Below are 18,529 nucleotides of genomic sequence, written 5' to 3'. Positions count from 1 at the left end.
AAAAAAATTATTTTCCCTTGACAACAGCTAATGAGAAGATGAGAAGACAGGGAATGTTTTCTGTCCCTGGAAGTCTCTGGGGGCACCTGGACTGGGAAGGCACAGGTCTTCCAGGCTGTTCCTTGGGTGAGCCTAGAATCCTGGTTTTGTGTCTGTCTGGTACCCCACTTTGAGAGCACTATGGGTTACACTGGGCCTGTGTCTTCGGGTTCCCCAACAGGCCCGAGTCACCAAAGCTGACTATTACCTGGAAGGTTCTGACCTGTGAGGAAGGAGCCCAAAAGAGACCCTAGTTTCAGCTCTACTTCATACTACTTTATTGGCTTAGGAAATCACTGGAACACTTCCGGCCTCAGCTTTGTTATCAATAAAACAGGCTTACCTAATGATATCTGAGGCACTGTTTCCACAAGTGCCTAGAAGGATGGTGATGATGATAAACATAATGGTTAACATTCATTTTTTGCTTTGCTTTTTTTTCTCTTTTAAAATCATGTTTATTGAAGTATAATATAGATGCGGTAAAAATGCACAAAAATTGGGGCACCTAGCTGGCTCAGTCTGTAGAACATGTGATTCTTGATCATGGGGTCATGAGTTTGAGCCCCAGGTTGGGTGCAGAGATTACTTAAAAGTAAAATCTTTAAGGCACCTGGGTGGCTCAGTTGGTTGGGAGACTGCCTTCAGCTTAGGTCATGATCCTGGAGGCCCTGGATCCAGTCCCACATTGGGCTCCCTGTCCAGCAAGGAGTCTGTTTCTCCCTCTGACCCTTCCTCCTATTTATTTATTTACTAATAAATAAATAAAATCTTTTTAAAAATAAAAAATAAAATATTTTTAAAAATTAATAAATCTTAAGCATTCAATTTGATAAGTTTTAAAAATTGTCTATACAAATGTAACTATCACTACAATCAAGTTTCGAATGCCTGGGTGGCTCAGTCAGTTAAGCATCTGCCTTCAGCTCAGGTCATGATCCCCGGGTCTTGGGATCAAGTCCTGCATAGGGCTCCTTGCTCAGCAGGGTGTTTGCTTCTCCCTCTGCCTGCTGCTCCCCCTGCTGTGCTCTCTGACAAATAAATAAATAAAATCTTTTAAAAAAATTACAAATCACCAAAATCAAGTTATAGAACCTTTCCATCACCCCAAAGTATTCCCTTGTACTTCTTCATAGTCAATCCCTTCCCTTCTCTTCCTGCCCCAGGAAAAACTGTTCTGATTTATATTACTGTATATTAGCTTTGCCTTTTTTACAATTTCATGTGATTGGTATCATATACAATGTACTCTTTTGGGTCTGACTTTTTTTTTTTTTTAAGGATTTCTTCATTCATTTGAGAGAAGGAGAGAGAGTAAGCATGACCTGGGTGAAGGGCAGAAGGAGAAGCAGACTCCCACCAAGCAGGGAGCCTGATGAGGGACTTGATCCCAGGACTCCAGGATCATTATCTTAACCAACTGAGACCCAGTTGCCCTTGGGCCTGATTTTTTTGCTTAACATAGTACACTTGAAATTTAATGGTGCTGGTGTGCACATTAGTTGTTCACTTCCTTTAAAAAAAACCTTGGGGGCGCCTGGGTGGCTCAGTGGGTTAAAGCCTCTGCCTTTGGCTTGGTTCATGATCCCAGAGTCCTGGGATGGAGCCCTGCATCAGGCTTCTGCTCAGCAGGGAGCCTGCTTCCCTCTCTCTCTCTCTGCCTGCCTCTCTGCCTACTTGTGATCTTTGTCTGTCAGATAAATAAATAAAATCTTAAAAAAAAACCAAAAATTGGTATTCATAGTATTTACCATTTTACTCATTTTAAGTGTATAATGTATATATATATATATATACACATAATATATATATATATAAAGCTTATATATCAGTGGCATTAAGTATATTCATAGTGTTGTATAATCAACACCACCATTTCCAGAATTTTTTTTATCATCCTTAACAGAAACTTTGTACCTGTTAAACAATAAACTTATTTCCCCTTACATCCTTGGCAACTCTGTTTTACTTTTTGTATGAATTTGCCTATTCTAAGTACCTCATGTAAGTGGTATCATAATATAATATTTGTCCTTCATGTCCATCACTTAACATGTTTTCAAAGTTCACACTAAAGCATTTATCAGTTTCATTCATCTTTAAGGTTGTGTAATTTCATTGTATCTATATACCACAATTTGTTTACCCATTCGTCTGTTGATAGATACCTGGATTTGTTAATTTCTTTTTGTTGCTAACCAGTATTCCATTGCACGAATACACCACAATTAGTTATCTGTTCATCTCATGGACATTTGAATTATTTCCTATTTCTGGCTATTAAGAATAGTCATCGGGCGGGCCTATGCAGCATTCACTTCTCTTGGGTAAATATTTAAGAGTACAATCGCTGGATCATATTGTAGGCATGAATTTAGTTTTTGAAGAAATGCCAAACTTTTTCAAAACGGCTGGAAATTATCAAGGGATTAAAGTTCCAAGCACTCCAAATTCTTGCCAGTCTTTAATTTTAACCTGTTCGGTGGGGTTGAGGGAGTTCTCATTAGAACGTCCTGATGAATAATCATATCAAGCATCTTTTCAGGTCTTTTTTCGCTATTTATATTCTTTTGTGAATTATCTGTTCAAATCCTTTGTCCATTAAAAAGGGGGAGAAGGGTTCACACCTATTTTTGCGATCAACGTCTGACGGGCCCTATGCTCATTCATGCTCTTTGATGCTTTACCGCCCTGTACAGAGGTACGAACCGAGCAAGATTTGGCCGGCGGAGACTGGCCAGGATCTCTTCCATTCCGCGGGTCTCGGACGTTTCTGGGCAGGGCCCACCGCTCTCAAAGGCTCGCGCCATGATTGGCTGAAGGAGCACTTCCTCAAGCACTTCCGACTCCCGGCCGGCCCAGAGCATCAGTAATTGGCTGGGCTGACCCAGCGCGCGTCTCTCCGGGAGTTGTAGTTCTTGGGGGCTCTGCTGGGGACGCCGGGAAGGGCCAGTTACTGCGGGGGCCAGGAGCGACAATCGGGCTTGGTCGAGGCTGCTGAAACTATGTCCCGCGTGTCGGTGCCCTGCCATGTGAAAGGCACCGTGGCCCTGCAGGTGGGCGACGTGCGAACCTCCCAAGGCCGGCCTGGTGTGCTGGTCATCGATGTCACCTTCCCCAGCGTCGCGCCCTTCGAGGTGAGCAAGCCCCGTGGGCGCGACCCGGGCTCCTGGGCGGGGCTAACCTGGGAACTCGGGCGTGTTCCAGGCGTTTAATTTTTTACTGAAAGCCTCTGCAGTGTCCTGCCCCTTGCAAATCAGTTAACCATTTATTTATTACTTCAGTTAACACATATTTACGAGACTGCCGTTTTCTGTCCTGTTCTCTTCAACATCTCTTCCCGATGTCCAGAACAGGGGCAAGCGTAGAAGTGCCAAGGAAGTAGGATGATGCTGGAAATGCAGTTGTGAACCAGAGAGAAGTGAAAGATCATTTTGTTCCTGGCCACTGGGGTGGGGATCATTAGACAGTGTGTTACCCCCAAAACCTGCCTCTTGCGCGTTCCCTACAGTCCCTGCTGGAGGTCAGGTAAAGCGCATTCCTCATCGGGATCATCCCAATGGCTCCAGTTTCCAGTCTCCAGTTGCCGGTCCACATCTGCTGGCTGACACTACGAGAGTGACTGACAGTACAAGACCTCAGCACAGAGGACAAAGTCCACTTTCTAATGGCTTGGCATTTGGAGCCATTTGTGCCTTGCCTGCCTTTTGACCCCATGCACTTTGTACCATGGTGTGTGGCCTCTTCCAAGCTGTTCCTTACCATAAGCTGCGAAACTTCACTATAGGGCCCAACCCTGTAAATATTGATTCAGTGGGTGTGGGGTGGAGCCTGTACATCTATAGTAAAAACAACAACTTATTTGGGTGACTCTGATGAATGTGCAGTGATGAGGATTGCTAGAGTCAGGCTGAATCACTGTGGTTTCAGGAGTGGGCCAGGTTTCCTCAACCTTTGATGCCCCTTTGCTTATGTTACTTTTACACTCTCTCTTTTTCCGGTCCACTTGGTGAACTCCTTCTTGAGGCCTCATCTGTACGTCTTTCTGCCTCCTCCAGAGCTAGGGTTCAGGCAGCATCTTAGACCTGTGAGAAGATCTGCGGTCATTGATTATTTGCATGACCTGCTCCTTTGGACTATGAGCTCTTCTGGGAAAGTGAAATTGTCTTTGGGCCCCAGTGGATGTTTGTTGAAATTGTTAGATTGGTGGAAGAATATATTCCTAAGGGGAGGAGAAGATGGTATGTTTGAGCCTTTCAGGCCCTGGGTCTGGGTCTGATTTGTCATGGTGGGTTGTGTGTGCTCTAGTTACAGGAGATCATGTTTAAGAATTACTACACAGCCTTTCTGAGCATCCGTGTTCGCCAGCACACCTCAACGCACACCCCGGCCAAATGGGTGACCTGTCTGCGGGACTACTGCCTTATGCCCGACCCACACAGTGAGGAGGGAGCCCAGGAGTATATATCGTTGTTTAAGCACCAGGTCAGCTGGGACTCAGCATGGCTGGGGAAGTCCAGAGGAGGGCTCACAGGGGGATTGGGGATTGGGGCCAGGATACCTGGAGAGAAGAGGGGAAGCAAGGCTGGCCTGGGCTTGCACCTTGGAGGGATTACTGTTTTGTTTTTTGTTTTTTTTTTTCCTTTCTAAAGGCCTGGGGAGGCAGCATTTTGGCTCATTGCTGGTTGGGAGGCTCTTGGGCAGTGAGCTCGGGCCTTGCTGGGTCCTTGTGTGTGTGTGTGTGTGTGTGTGTGTATCTATGTCAGATGCTGTGTGACATGGCCAGAGTACTGGAGCTGCGCCTGATTCTGCGACAGCCATCACCACTGTGGGTGTCTTTCACAGTGGAGGAACTGCAGATTTACCAGCAGGGACCAAAGGTGAGTGACCAGCTCAGAGCTGTTGGTTGGCCCTTTCCCTAGAAGGCTCTTAGCTATGGCTAGGAGAGCTGGGTGTGGGGTCGGGAGTGGACAACAAGACTCAGAAGCAAATTAGCCAGGAGGGAATACTGGAAGCTAAGGGCAAGAGGAGAGGTCATGTCCTCATACCCCTGAACTTTTGAGGCTGCCTGCCTCTCTCAGAGCTTGACCCTTCAGGTTCTGGGAGATACTTCTGTTCCTGGGGCCTCCTGTATAGCAGAAAAGCTTAAGTAGTCTCTAAGCTCTTAGGTAGTTTGATGGCCCGTTGGACCTCATGGACCTCTGAACAGGGTTTTCTCAGTATCTGAGGCTCAGGTGCCCTTCTGTCTTCTCTGAGGACCAGGGAATCTGGTCTTTGGACTTTTCCACTCTGTCTCCTTCAGGGGAGTATGCCTTTGCTTTGCAGAGCCCCTCCATGACCTTCCCCAAATGGCTCTCCCACCCAGTGCCTTGTGAGCAGCCTGCTCCCCTCATTGAGGTAAGCCCTCATCGTGGGTCAGAACCATGTGTGCAAAGCTCTTGTATCCAGCACAGGCTCAGGTGGGCCTCTTTCTACAAGAATCTGAGGCTGGACCCAGGGTCCTTCATTCACTCTGTGCCATCTTCCTCTTGGGTGGTCCATGGGCTTTGAAGCATCTCTCACTGGGGCTGGGCAGCCTCCCACACATTGGGCCCTAACCTCATGTTTCACAAGTCATCTGGGAATGTTTCTGGTCTCCCTTGGTGGGCCAAATAGCCCAACTTGGCCTCTCTGGAGCTTTAAGGGCACTGCTGGGGAGATACCCATGGCCACTGACCCCTCCTTCTGGAGCAGGGTCTCCCAGACCCCAGCAGGGTATCCTCCGAGGTGCAGCAGATGTGGGCGCTGACAGAGATGATCCGGGCCAGTCACACCTCCACAAGGATCGGCCGCTTTGATGTGAGTGATCGCTTCCCTCTGCTTCGTTCCCGTTGCCCTGAGCGGGTCAGATCTCATGGTCTTTTGTGTTGCAGGTGGATGGCTGTTACGACCTGAACTTGCTCTCCTACACTTGAACCGTGGCTGTTAGCCAAGACGTTGGCCTTCTGTGCCCACCCAGACCTGGTTTGGGCCACCAGAGGCTGAAGTGATTTCCCTGTGCATTCCGAGTGTTGCCTGCATGTCCGCTGGGTCTGGGCCATGTTCACAGATTCAAGATTCCTGGGGGCTCACTGTGTTGCTTCAGCATGAGCTCTCGGCAGGGGTGTACTCTGTCCTCATCCGACTGCAACCCGAAACTCCTTTTACTACCCTAAAAACACTTCAGTACTACTTACTAAGATTCCCCTTGTGTCCTCTGCTCCTCCTGCCAACATGCACACTCCAGTCTCCTGGCTGCTGCTTCACCCTGAGTGCACTGGGTTGGGGTGACCTACTAAACGTCCTCTCACTATTGCTGGGAGGCTGCTACAGCCTTTTACACTCACGTAGTTTGGAAAGGAGGGAAAAAGCAGGAGCCCATTTCTTCCTTCTGCGCCCTCTAGTGGTCCTCTTTCCCTTTGTGTTATGCCCCTAAGAAGAAATTTCTGGTCTTCACTCCTGCCTGCCTAGGGAGCAAAGCTGGAGATTTGGGCAGCCTGAACCCCTTGGTCTCTGAGCTGGCTCCTCAGTGTGTGTCCAAATGGGTCTGCCTATCCAAGCTGTGCAGATGCCTCCGACTAGGCCAAAGTCTGAGAATGAGTTCTTTGACCTTTGTGCCCAAAGCACATCCTTCTCCATTCTCCCAGCTGCCCCCTTCCAGGAATCATTCTCTATGATAAAAGATCAGCCTTGGTAGGGTGTGGGTCCAGGTGAGCGCTGTCACTGGTGTCTTTTAAGAGGCTGAGGTCTGTTACAGCCCCATGCCTGCTGCTGAATAAGGCAGGCTGCCCTTACGAGAAAAACTTCCATTTTTTCCTGTCTTTGCCCCCAGGGGCTATGATGCAGCAGTACTGTAACTTGTGCTAGACCTGGAAAGTTGGACATTTCTGTGGCTCAACAGCTTTCTGGAGGAAGATCAGCCCCCTTCTGGTGGCCACTCTCTGCTCTTACCAGAATTCTTGCAGGTGTTACCTGCAGGGTCATTTACTGAGCCCTGTTCAGCTTTTGCTAAGAGGGTAATGACCACAATCCTGTGCTCAGGGAGTAGCAGCCCTCAGAGAGAGTGCATGTGTGAGATTGAGAGAATGTATATGTGTGTGTGTGTGTGTCTAAGAGAGAGTAGGGGGGATGTCCCTGGAGATATAGTGTGTAAGAGTGTGGGGAGGTCCCTGGGGTTGGTGGCAGGGACTGCACTTCATTGATACCCAGCACAGGCCCTAATGTGCAGCAAGACTAATAAATACTTGTGGAATGCGTGACTGCTGGCTGCCTGTGTCTTCCCAGTGGGAAAGCTGGAGACCCTCACTAGAGGCGGGATTGCTGAGGTGCTCAGCCTGCCAGACTAGCTCCACCCTCATGCGTCTTCTCCACCCCCTCCTCTCCTCCCGTGTGACCATACACTCCTCTAGTCCTGAATATGCAATTCAGGCCTTTTGGCCCTTTATAGAACTTTGACCTTTTGGAGGCAGGGCTGTCCGCAAGGGGAGGCCTAGCCCCCAGCTCTGTCTCTGAGCAGCTTAACTGGTTTGGACAGCCTAATTGGTCCTGGAAGATCAACTAGAAGTGCCTGGGGCTCTTTCCCTACAGCTTTGAGTCCCTGTGCACTGCCCTAATGCCCCGCCTGCCCTTGGGGCGGCCTGCCTTTGGGGCTACCCGCCCTTTCTGATCCCCTTTGTGGGAGAGAGACCCGTCCAAGCAGAGCTGGGACTACATCTCCCAGCGTGCCTGGCAGCGTGGTGGCCTCTGTGTGCCGGCCGCACCAGTTGCGGGCAACAATGCAGCGGGCTGTGAGCATGGTGGCCCATCTGGGCTTGCGGCTGCAGGCGCTCCCGTCGGCCCTGGGCCGTCCATTCAGTTGCGCACAGGTGGGATCGAGGGTGCCGGGGGAGGGTGCCAGTTTTGGAGGTGGGGGAGGGGGGAGGGGGGAGGTCGGGACACTGGTGGCCCTTAACCCAGCCACCCGCAGGACGTACTCCGCAGGACACCACTCTATGACTTCCACCTGGCTCATGGTGGGAAGATGGTGGCGTTTGCAGGCTGGAGTCTGCCTGTGCAATACCGGGACAGCCACGTTGACTCACACCTGCACACACGCCGGCACTGCTCGCTCTTTGACGTGTCCCACATGCTGCAGGTGAGCCAGGGGAGCACGTCGGCTGCCCAGTCAGGGCTTCCTCCCCATCTGCAGTGGAGCAACCCTCGGCTTTGTGGGGAGCCAGATTCCAAGGGCCACCATCCTCGCAGAAGAAGTGGAGATCTCCGGTGTCATAGACTGTGGTCCCCAGGAAATTAACTCAGAGGGTCTCTTGGTTGTCTCTTCTTTAATCTCTTCAGCCTGCTCCCACTCAGTGGCGTGCCTTTGTGTCCTGGGTTCCCCAGGGCTGGCACCCATTCCCATCGACTCTCCTGGGTGTTGGTTTGGAAAAGGCGTAATTCAGGATGGTGCTGGACCCTTTCAAGTTCCCTAACCTCCTCCATTGCACCCTCTCCTGTGTTGGGGGATGTAGGAGAGTCAGGTGGGACTCTGCCACCTGCAGAGTCAAAGGATTGTTTGGGCATTTTGGCTGGGTTGGATGGGACTGTGGGCAGTCCTTGCCCAGTGGCATGAGGTTTTTGATCTCTTTCCCAGACCAAGATACTTGGTTGTGACCGAGTGAAGCTGATGGAGAATCTCGTGGTTGGAGATATTGCAGAGTTAAGGCCAAACCAGGTGGGCCCCTCTTCTCTTATATTTCTACTCAGTGGGTGTTCTTAGTCTTGAGCCAGCAAATGGGAGGGGCGGGGGTGCAGCAGTGGCTCAGACACAGCTTCCCAGGGCTTGTGGTCTTGGGCGATGGGGTCCCTGGGTATGTCCAGATGTCCATTTATCTGCAGGGAGGGGGCCTATTCCATCCTTACTAGATCGGGCTGGGAAGCCAGAAACCCAGGTTTAAGTCGTGTTTTGTGGCCTTCCATGCTGTCAAACACCCGCAATGCAAAGGTAGCCCCTAAATTAGCAGTCTCACCATCACCAAGAGCTTCTTAGGAATACACTCTCAGGCCCTGCTCTACACCTGCTGAATCAGAACCTGTGTTTTAACAAGATCCCCAGGTGATTCATGTGATCTCTCAGCCTCAGGCTCCATCCATCCAGTGGGGAGGCTTGTGAGGCCGGCCTCACGGTATTTTGGCATTTTGCTGCGTCACTCGTGGTATCATCAAGATGGACTTTGAAGTCTCCATGTTGGGGTTTGGGGCATGGACTGAGTTGTCTCAGGTCTGGGTGGGATGAAGCAGCGAGTCCTAGATGCCCTGGATTAAGTGTGAAATGGGGCTCTCAGCACTGAGTGGGGAGAAGTGCAGAGGCCCCACCAGATCAGGGAGGTCTCCCAAGATGGGGAAGGGGTAAAAAACTTTGTCGGTGCATGAGGATCCAAATCCTGGGCTGGGCAAGGGCCTGGGCTTATCTAGCCTTCCTCCTTGCCCCTTCCCCCCACCCCCACCCCCCCGGCCCTTTGCCTGAGGGTTCCACGAATTGGTGGTGGCTGTGTGTGCCCAGAAGTGAGTATGACTCATACTTGACCTGGGCCTCCTGGACCTGGAGGCAAAGATGTTCCACTTTGGCACTAGGGGACACTGTCGCTGTTTACCAATGAGGCTGGAGGCATTTTAGATGACTTGATTGTGACCAGCACCTCTGAGGGCTACCTGTATGTGGTGTCCAACGCTGGCTGCTGGGACAAGGACTTGGCTCTCATGCAGGTACGGCCCCTCTGTGTTCTAGGTACCCTGTCTTCTTTGCTTACAGAGCAGCATCCTTGCTGTCCAGAACAGACCTGGCAGGGACAAGGGGCTCAGATCATAGCTCTTTGAGTGAGTGAACAGCAGGCCAGAGTGGGCCCTCCATGGAGAATGCCAGTTTTCAGTGACGGGGGATACAGCAGGGGAGACTGGCCATGGCTCCCAGGCGAGCATCCTCTGGTGAAGGTGAAAGCCGGAGCCCGATGTGAACACGGGCAGACCCGGGCTTGGGTCATTCCTACCACTTATATAACCTTGTAAGATGGGAACCAGCCTACTCTGCCCAGCTTTTCAGCTCCCAGCCTGCCGTGGGTGCTCAGTAAGTGGTCCCAGAAGCTGATGCGGTGTTTGTGTCTTTCCTTTCAGGACAAGGTCAGGGAGTTTCAGAACGCAGGCAGGGACGTGAGCCTGGAGGTGGTGGAGAATGCCTTGCTAGCCCTGCAAGGTGAGCAGGCCAGGCTGGGTTGGAGCCGACCTTTGCCTCGCTGACTTTTTTGACTTCTCAGCACAGGGGCCATCCCAGAAGGAAGGTGTGGATGGTGGGCTGTTTGTGGGCCATAATTCTAAGTTTGTAATTAGTCCTTCCCTCTACGTGCTGTGAGGCTCAGGGGCTGTGGGCAGGAGCATCTTCTTCCACCTTGAGCCCTTAGTAGGACTTGCTCAGGGCTTATTCTGGCCCCTGAGTAAAGGCTGCGGTCCAGTTTCGAGGGGAAACAGGGACCTGGACTCTGGGTCACTGGTTCCCTGGGCCCAGGCCCCACAGCGGCGCAGGTGTTGCAGGCCGGTGTAGCAGAGGACCTGAGGAAATTGCCCTTCATGACCAGTGCTGTGATGGAGGTGTTTGGTGTGTCCGGCTGCCGTGTAACCCGCTGTGGCTACACAGGAGAGGATGGCGTGGAGGTAGGTCAAGAAGTGGGTGTAGGGTAGTGCAGGGGACAGGACTCTGGAGCCATTGCCCACCTGCTCTGTGGTGTTTCATGCAGATTTCAGTGCCGGCAGTGGCGGCAGTCCACCTGGCAACAGCTCTGCTGGAAAACCCAGAGGTGAAGCTTGCGGGACTGGCGGCCCGGGATAGCCTGCGCCTGGAGGCAGGCCTCTGCCTGTATGGGAATGACATCGATGACCACACCACGCCTGTGGAAGGCAGCCTCAGCTGGACATTGGGTGAGTTCGGCTGGCACTCCAGGATAGAATCCTGGAGGCTGACGTGGCCAGCCCATGACTGCTCCCAAGGCTGTGTACCCTGGAGCCCATGACTCAGCCTCCCTAAGCCTCCTTTCCCTGAAGGTGCCACTGTGCCTTTGCCCATTACATGCTGAGGATCTTCAGCAGGCTGAGATGGGCAGCACAGCCTCTAAGACCTGGGGACAGGATGTGCGTGGCTGACTGCATGGCAGGGAGGAATGGGGCTTGGGGGAGCCTGAGCAAAGGGGTCTCACTGCTGGATGGATGTTACTTTGGGGTCCCTGTAAGGAGGACCTCCTGCGGCCAGGGGTCTATGGACTGTGGCTTAATCCCGGTGTGTCATGCTTCAGGGAAGCGCCGCCGAGCCGCCATGGACTTCCCTGGAGCCTCGGTCATTGTTGCTCAGCTGAAGGGCAAGGTGCAGCGGAGACGTGTGGGGTTAATGTGCGAGGGGGCGCCGATGCGGGCGCACAGCTCCATCCTGAATACAGAGGGCACTGTGATTGGTAGGTGGACCAGGGAAGTTGGAGAGCCCTTGTTCTTTCCCTAGGAGGGTGGGCGTTGGACTGGCATAGTGATGCTGACATACGGCCTCTGCTCACACAGGTACTGTGACCAGTGGCTGCCCCTCTCCTTGCCTGAAGAAGAATGTGGCCATGGGTTATGTGCCCAGCGAGTATAGCCGACCAGGGACCCCACTGCTGGTAGAGGTGCGGCGGAAGCAGCAAGTGGCCGTGGTCAGCAAGATGCCCTTTGTGACCACAAATTACTATACCCTCAAATGAAAGGGGCTTGGGGCAGGGCCTCTCCCATCTAGGAGCCTGGACCTGGAGGACATTCTGTAAGGGTTAGTCACAAAACTGAGGCTGAATACACTGGGGCAGAGGTTGATTCTGGTTGTCTGGTTGAAGGGGGCCCATCCCACCAATCCTACCCCCATGTGCCTCTCCAACTTCCAAGACCCCATTTCTGAGCAAAGGACCAGTTCATGCAATGTTAGCCTGTGCCCCCACTGAGCCCATTCTTGTCTGCCTCCCGGAGGGTTACGGGAAGCCTTCTGGCATCTCTTCCTTCCACTCTGCCAGGTGCTAGCTGTGGAGCAGAGGCTGACATTTAGAGAGGGGTAGAGCCTGCCCAACCTACCTCACCATGATTTCTCACGCTGCAGAGGGGTTATTACGTTGGGTAGTGCCGGCCATCTTCTTCAGTTTACTTTCCATGAATGCAAACTGCTGCCTCTCCCTGGGTAGGAATGATTCCTGACTCACCAAGGGTTGGCCCTGTAGGGCTGCTGTGCCTGTGTAAACTTGGGGACAGCTGAGAAGGCACAGACTCACTCTTCCACATTCCCAAGTTAGCCCAGCCTGCTGTCCAGTAGCAAACCATGTGGGACTCACCACCTGTCCTGAGCCCCAGGGCTGTTGTAGGACAGACAGGGCCTCCTCCTAGACTTGACTTAACCTGGCCAACCTTTGCCCCCAGGGCCTATTACTGGACTCCACTGACTTTTAAAAAAACATTAAATGAGCTTCCTTTTCTTCTTGCTTGCTAGTCTCTAGCTTCATTGTCCTTTGGCCACATGGTTCGTGGGGTGCCAGCCCAGTGCCTGCTTGCCTAGCCTCTGAGGCAGGCTCAGAGTGGGTTCCCCCTGAGAGGGGTGGGTCTAGAAAAACTAATGAGGATAGTGCCCCTCCCTGTCAGGCACTCACCACTGCTCCTCCAGGGAGCTGAGCCTCTCCAACTCTGCAAATCGTTGCATCCTGGGCGCTGAGGGGCAGTAGCCCCCACTGTTCCCACTCCAGTTTCCCCTGTGCATGTGTACCCTTGTCCTGTCTGAATAATCACACAGCCAGTGCACTTCCATATTTAATAAGCCACATCCTCAGTGAAACCGGGGGTGAAACATGAGACCCTGATTCTGTGAGGTGGTGTCAATGGGTAGGGCTGGGGCTGCAAAACGGTCATCCTAACCAGCCACGAGGTAGCTCCTGAGTAGGTCCACGTACACCGGTTTGGTGTCGGCCTACGTCCAGTGCACCTCTGCTGCCAAAGTGGCCTAGCCAAAGGCTGCCGGATAGAAATGTGACCTCTAATAGAGAAAGCAGGTGGCGGGACACTGAGGTAGCTGGTGGCCCAGCAGAAGCAGGTGGGAGTGTGGCCTTCAGGAAAGGAGGCAGTTCTAGCAATACACTGCTTTCAGAAACTGCATTGTGCCACCCACACCTTTGGAAGCTCCCGTGGTCCAGTGCGTAGGTGGCAGGCCTGTGGCTCTTTCTGGTTGAGGGTTCTTGGGGGCTGAGATGGTGCTCGTGAGGAGGAGCTGAGCCTGTGGCTTCTTAGAATGAAGCTCCTTTGACTCAAGATGGGAAGCAATGAAGCTGCGGGGCACAGTGGCGCAGGACCACTCCTCCTTAACTGCTTAGTATCTCCCTGGGAGGGGGCAGGGTATGACCCCATGGGCACTTCAAGCAGTGGGGGTGGAAGGTCACCCCTCGAGGCTCAGCCTCTTTCAGGCACCAAGCTTGCCAACAAGGACTGAGAGGACTATGAATGAGTTCATATCCAGGAAGAGACCATTTCCATAGCCTGACTCACACCTGGAAAGCTCTGGATGGGCCAGGGAGGTGCATGTTTGGTGCCTCCAAGTCCAGGCAGCGCTAGCTCCCCCTGCCCTACACTGGAATGGCCAGCTAAGTAATAACAGAGGATAAGGCCATGTCTAGTCCAGAACTCCTTGGCTCCCTGCCAACAAAGCAAAAACAAATTCAAGAAACCTAGAGCTTAAGGGAAAACAGGCTTCCCTTACAAATTCCAGAGCTGGTCAATCTCAGGTTTCCTCTCAGGACGAATTTCTATGGGGTCACATTCCAGGGGGATGGGAAGGGATAAGAACAAGCCACAGCAGAAAATGGACTATTGGCCTCCCCAATAGTCCGCTTCTTCTGAGCTGACCCCTGAGAGAGGAGGGTGGAGCATGCCTTCTCCTTAAGGCACCCAGATCAGGGTAGAGGCAAACTTTACCGGCCCAATGCCTGGGGCTGCTGGAGGCAAGGCCAAGGGCAGTGGAGGCCCAGGCCTGCAAGCACTGGGGCACTCCCTGCCCCCAACCCTGATCTCCCCGCCGTTGTCTCTTGGGTCTGGGTAGCAGCAGAACCCAGTGCGGGAACCAGCAGACCTGGTGATGTCCCTGGAGATCCTTCTGCTGCCTTCCCTTATTCTCTGTGGGTTTTGAGAGGTTCATTTGCTGTTGTTTCCCTAAAAATGATGGAAAGAAGAGAGGGGTTATTCCACAGGCAGCCCGACAGTCCCTAATTGGCTCTTTCTAGCCCTTTAGTGGCTGAGGGGGGCTCAACAAGGCCACACTACAACATAGACCACTCTACTGAGTTTCCACATCCCGCACTGGGTATCCCCCCCTTTCTCCTCTGACACGTTCTTCCTCCTCTAGTTCCTTGCCTTATTGTGGTGTTCCTGTCTTTCCCCAGTTGCCCAGGACCTGGGCAGTGGCAGGCCTCTTAATTAGACTCATGCATTCTCTATTGGACCCCATTTATTGGCATTTATAAAGACAAATTTGATCAGGCCATAGCCTTGCTGAGTCCTTCAGTAGCTTCCTGAGATTTAGGATAGGGTTTCATGGTCCCTTGACGTTCGAGCTACAGTGTCCCAGCCTTGTCTAGTCTTCCAGTATGACACGCTTGTTCTTGCCCTGACTCTTGTGCTATCCATTCTTGGCCTGGTACACTTAACCACTCCCCAGCCTTTGCCCACAGCTTAGCTGTCTGTTTTGGAAGAAAACTCTGACTGGCCTCACCCCCCGCTCTTCTGCCCTTCCCTTTTATTATTATTAAATAATTTTAAATATTATAAAATTATATATATTAAATATTATAAAATATAAATATTAAAAAATAATTTTTATTATTAAAAAATTTATTAAATTTTTTTGCTGCCCTCCCTTTTAAATCTCTGGCTCCCCCTGTAAACAAGGCCTGGGTTGTCCTTGTTCCTTGGACCTAGTGTGGCTGCTGTCATATGGTAGGAGCTCAGAGATTAGTTGAATGAATGCTCTGATTAGTGATTTGATGTTTTACAGATGACAAGGCTGACCCTGATGAGGCCAGTCAGTGCAATAAGGATAATGCAATAAAGACAGAGGCTCCTATCTTCCTAATTGAGGGGCCTGCAGCAGAGTGGAACCCAACAGACTTGCCACTTCATCTCGGAGATCACTACCAGCCTCACAGGTTGCTGAACAGCCTGCTGATAGACTGTTCACAAACTGGTGTCACTCAAAGCCTAAGCTCTGCCTGCCGGCCTTGGAGCTTGGTGTAAAAGCCACTAAAGTGGTGGACTCCTGCCCTGAGAACTTCCTGCCCCTGTCCCTGTTCCCAGCACAGGTGTGTCCTCTGCCTGCCAAGCATGGGGTTGCCATGGGCACAGATGTACTCACCACGAAGTGAAATGCGTGGAGCCGTCAGGTGTGGATCCGTTCTGGCCGCCCAGACCTGGGGGCAGGAACACATCCAGAGCTGCAGCAGGCTGGGGGTGGGGATCTGAGCAGGTATCAGCCCAGGTGAGGTTAGAGGCCAGTGGTGTTGTCTGGTGGAGTCTTGTGGGGGCCCTAAAGGGACTAGGAGTATTGTCTGATGGCGGTTCAAGGGAACAGTTACAATGTGATGGGTGTACCGCGGTTTCTGGCATGGAATGGCATGTTGGCAATGGGTGAGGGTACAGTGTTAAGTTGTGATAAGGTTCTTAGGGGACCATTGGTAGTCTAGGGGTTCTGAGGAGCCCAATGGTAAGGTCCGGTGGGGGTGGGGAGCCTCACCTGGGCGGTGATACAGCCCTGTCACCGTGCTCCCGTAGAACCCCCACGCCAGCTGGATGCCCAGGAGACTTAACACCAACCACAGTAGCAGCAGCTTGAAGAGAGTCACGCGCATGTCCTGCGCCTCCCACTCCTGCAGGAACTCGCTGCCCAGGGCGCCCAGCGCGCCCAGCACAGTGGTCGGCAGAGCCTGCAAGGACTCCCCAGACCAAGGCTCCGCCATGACTGGCCCATGCCCCACCCCGGGGACTGTCATTGTAGTCCCCACTGCGCAGGCGTCTGGTCTTCCGGGGCCAGGCCTGTTAGTGCGCACGCGTAAAGCAGGGAAGGGGAGCCTACCTCGCTTGCGCGAAGCGTTGGCAGTTTGGGGCGGAGTACTAAAACCGCGCACGCGCACTAGCCCCACCCTGCTTACTTAAAAGATGAGTGAGTCGGAAAGCATAAAATAGCAACCAGGTCTTTTATAGCCCCGGAGTTCCCGTGATGCCCCACGCGGCTGCAGTGATTGGTTCAGCGCCTTGCTTTTAGGGCGTGGACGCGCTCCTGAGCAATCGTGGCTGAGCTGTGAGTGCGCGCGCGCGCGCGAGGCCGCGACTGGGCCTGGCTCGAGCCCGCTGGCACGCGGGGGCGCGCACGTCGCTTCCCCGCCCTCCCGCCGCCGACCGCCCTCGCTCGCTCGCGCTCCCTGCTCCCCGCCCGCCGCCCGCCGTCCTCCGTCGGTTCTCTCGTTAGTGTGCTGCCGTCTCCTTAGCCACCCGCCCGTCTCCGAGCTTGCGACTCGCGGACAGGCGTCCTCGGCGCAGAGAGACCGGACTGCGAGTCGTCGCGTAAGGTGAGCGAGAGGGTTCCCTCCTGGCGCCGCGGCGCCCCGGGCCCGCCCGGCACTCTTCCGGCCGCTCGCCCGCCGCCCCGCCGAGGCCGCGCCCCACCTGCTGCTCTCAGCCGGCTGCCCCTGGGCCCCGGCCCCTGCCCCGGCCCGGGCCCCGCTCCCTAAAGCGGCGGCCCCGCCCGCGCAGTCCCCGGAAGCGCGCCCCGCGGCCTCCCGCGCCCCTTCCCCCGCCCGGCCAGGCCTGGTGGAGCCCTAGCCGCCCGCCCGCGGTCCCCGGCTCTTCCTCTCTCAAGACTGCGTCGGGCTGGGCGGGGGCTTCGAGCCGGGCCCGGAGACCGCGCCGCGCTGCCGGCCCCGGCGAAGCGCGCGTGGCTGTCGGGAGTTGAAATGGGAAAGAAACTCTTTACAACTCCATCTTGGCTTTTACATTGAATATGAAACATGAATCACCGTTTTATACAGGGTGAAGTCCAGTTATGTTTTGGGTAGATTTTCTTTCTAAATGAAGAATTCCCGGAGATGTGTAAGTAAGGTAGTGTTGAGATCTTACGGGTTACGATTCTGGGGTATTGAAAAGGGAATTTTCCAGTTGAAAACATTTTTTTTTTCATGATTTAAACTGCTGCATCGAAATAGAGTATTAATTTGCAATTTTGCTTAGTATTAAGTTAGTACCTTGATAGGAATCACCTAAACAGCTGTCCGTAGTTACCGATTGAACCCAGTTACAAGCCGTCTTTATTAAATAGCACTGTTTGCACTCAAATCGATTTGGTCAAAGCAGTGTTTAGTAGTTTATGGTGGAAAATTGGCATTTTTTTTGGCCTCAGAGTTGGTTTCACTTGTGTTTTTTAATGGTCTTGATTTAAAATTTTTACCAATACTGGTGACTTGTTTCCTTCTCTTTGTGTTTTTAAGTTTGTGTTTGAAGTAAATGTTTCTTGCAGGTGTGCGGTCAGATCATAGTCTTCTCTGCCAGATCTGAAGGGAAAAAATACTGAAAAAAAATTTTTTTAAATGTTATATGTGGATGGGGCGCCTGGGTGGCTCAGTGGGTTAAAGCCTCTGCCTTCAGCTCCAGTCATGGTCCCAGGGTCCTAGGATCGAGCCCCGCATGGGGCTCTCTGCTCGGCAGGGAGCCTGCTTCCCTTCCTCTCTCTCTGCCTGCCTCTCTGCCTACTTGTGATCTCTGTCTGTCAAATTAAAAAAAATAAAATAAAATAAAAAATGTTACATGTGGTGAGAGTTTTTCAAGTCATTTAGTGTCAGATACCCGAATATGTAACGTGTATATACCATTTCATGATTATTACTTTAGATATGGGTAAGTTGGTGGAGATACTGGTATGAGCATTGGGCACAAGTGACATTGTTTGGCCTGGAAGTACAAGACTAATTTCTCATTGTGAAGGATAACTTATTTAAAGATCTCTTGATAAATTGTCTGGAGAGTAGTTCCATCTACTTTTGTAGAGCAGTGGTGGCTCTTGGGGACATAACAAAATAGAAGAAGACTTCCTTTGAGTCAAGAGTCTTGTCCTAGAGTTATGGCTTCTGTTCTCATAAAAATTGGTACTGGAGGGAAGAAGAGAATAGGAATCCACCAACTTTTTCATAGACCCATAATTTTAGACCCAAAAGGAATTTTCAGGGTTCATGTGGCCCAGCCCCATTTGCAGATGAGGAAGTTGAGTCCCAGAGACTTAGTAAATTACCTAAGATCATTTGTCTAGTCAGGTACAGGCCAGAACTCTTTTCTCTTTAAGGTATTCTCTTTGTACTCTCAAACAGCTTGCTTATTTCTAGTGTTTTCTTCTTTTACGTATTACTGATTTTATATTTGTTGT

The 18,529-nt window shown here is 52.1% G+C and overlaps 5 protein-coding genes across 6 annotated transcripts in view; 3 read left to right on the top strand and 2 right to left on the bottom strand.

Annotated features, from left to right (window-relative positions):
• The window catches only part of DAG1 (dystroglycan 1), a 100,175-nt gene extending 97,317 nt beyond the window's left edge, over positions 1–2,858 (bottom strand). Inside the window, exon 1 of the mRNA XM_045992006.1 lies at positions 2,749–2,858. The gene's annotated coding sequence lies outside the window, so the exon portion shown is untranslated. The remainder of the gene's footprint in view (positions 1–2,748) is intronic.
• A 50-nt stretch (positions 2,859–2,908) lies between these two features.
• On the top strand, positions 2,909–7,316 carry NICN1 (nicolin 1, tubulin polyglutamylase complex subunit). The gene is made up of 6 exons (XM_045992009.1): positions 2,909–3,176; positions 4,348–4,524; positions 4,806–4,919; positions 5,365–5,436; positions 5,773–5,877; positions 5,952–7,316. Exons 1-6 carry the CDS (start codon positions 3,045–3,047, stop codon positions 5,991–5,993), a joined length of 642 nt encoding a protein of 213 aa, XP_045847965.1. The 5' UTR covers positions 2,909–3,044; the 3' UTR covers positions 5,994–7,316.
• Positions 7,317–7,456: 140 nt separating this feature from the next.
• On the top strand, positions 7,457–12,566 carry AMT (aminomethyltransferase). The gene is made up of 9 exons (XM_045992007.1): positions 7,457–7,922; positions 8,024–8,191; positions 8,687–8,767; positions 9,667–9,798; positions 10,204–10,282; positions 10,592–10,737; positions 10,821–11,001; positions 11,373–11,528; positions 11,629–12,566. Exons 1-9 carry the CDS (start codon positions 7,833–7,835, stop codon positions 11,805–11,807), a joined length of 1,212 nt encoding a protein of 403 aa, XP_045847963.1. The 5' UTR covers positions 7,457–7,832; the 3' UTR covers positions 11,808–12,566.
• Positions 12,567–12,875: 309 nt separating this feature from the next.
• On the bottom strand, positions 12,876–16,299 carry TCTA (T cell leukemia translocation altered). 2 transcript variants are annotated; one of them, XM_045992013.1, is made up of 3 exons: positions 15,854–16,299; positions 15,476–15,578; positions 12,876–14,277 (listed from the first exon to the last, which is right to left on the bottom strand). In XM_045992013.1, the coding sequence occupies exons 1-3, from the start codon at positions 16,107–16,109 to the stop codon at positions 14,235–14,237; spliced, it is 402 nt and encodes a 133-aa protein (XP_045847969.1). In that variant the 5' UTR covers positions 16,110–16,299; the 3' UTR covers positions 12,876–14,234. The 2 variants fall into 2 exon arrangements, with proteins under 2 accessions (XP_045847969.1, XP_045847970.1); XM_045992014.1 differs by having other exon boundaries at positions 15,476–15,530.
• Positions 16,300–16,530: 231 nt separating this feature from the next.
• The window catches only part of RHOA (ras homolog family member A), a 61,447-nt gene continuing 59,448 nt past the window's right edge, over positions 16,531–18,529 (top strand). The window contains exon 1 of the mRNA XM_045992012.1: positions 16,531–16,685. The gene's annotated coding sequence lies outside the window, so the exon portion shown is untranslated. The remainder of the gene's footprint in view (positions 16,686–18,529) is intronic.

Source organism: Meles meles, chromosome 20, assembly GCF_922984935.1.
Source record: "Meles meles chromosome 20, mMelMel3.1 paternal haplotype, whole genome shotgun sequence".
NCBI lineage: Eukaryota > Metazoa > Chordata > Mammalia > Carnivora > Mustelidae > Meles > Meles meles.
Note: the sequence above shows the minus strand (reverse complement) of the source record. Positions and strands in the feature narration are given on the sequence as shown.

Excerpts from the sequence above, each read along its gene's own strand:
- NICN1 (XM_045992009.1), top strand. The coding sequence starts at position 3,045 with ATGTCCCGCGTGTCGGTGCCCTGCCATGTGAAAGGCACCGTGGCCCTG. Across the intron at positions 3,177-4,347 it reads CCAGCGTCGCGCCCTTCGAG|TTACAGGAGATCATGTTTAA; the intron begins GTGAGCAAGCCC and ends TGTGTGCTCTAG. Across the intron at positions 4,920-5,364 it reads TTTACCAGCAGGGACCAAAG|AGCCCCTCCATGACCTTCCC; the intron begins GTGAGTGACCAG and ends TTTGCTTTGCAG.
- TCTA (XM_045992013.1), bottom strand. The coding sequence starts at position 16,109 with ATGACAGTCCCCGGGGTGGGGCATGGGCCAGTCATGGCGGAGCCTTGG. Across the intron at positions 15,579-15,853 it reads AGGGCTGTATCACCGCCCAG|ATCCCCACCCCCAGCCTGCT; the intron begins GTGAGGCTCCCC and ends ATACCTGCTCAG. Across the intron at positions 14,278-15,475 it reads TCCACGCATTTCACTTCGTG|GGAAACAACAGCAAATGAAC; the intron begins GTGAGTACATCT and ends CATCATTTTTAG.
- AMT (XM_045992007.1), top strand. The coding sequence starts at position 7,833 with ATGCAGCGGGCTGTGAGCATGGTGGCCCATCTGGGCTTGCGGCTGCAG. Across the intron at positions 8,768-9,666 it reads CAGAGTTAAGGCCAAACCAG|GGGACACTGTCGCTGTTTAC; the intron begins GTGGGCCCCTCT and ends CTTTGGCACTAG. Across the intron at positions 10,283-10,591 it reads TGCCTTGCTAGCCCTGCAAG|GCCCCACAGCGGCGCAGGTG; the intron begins GTGAGCAGGCCA and ends CCCTGGGCCCAG.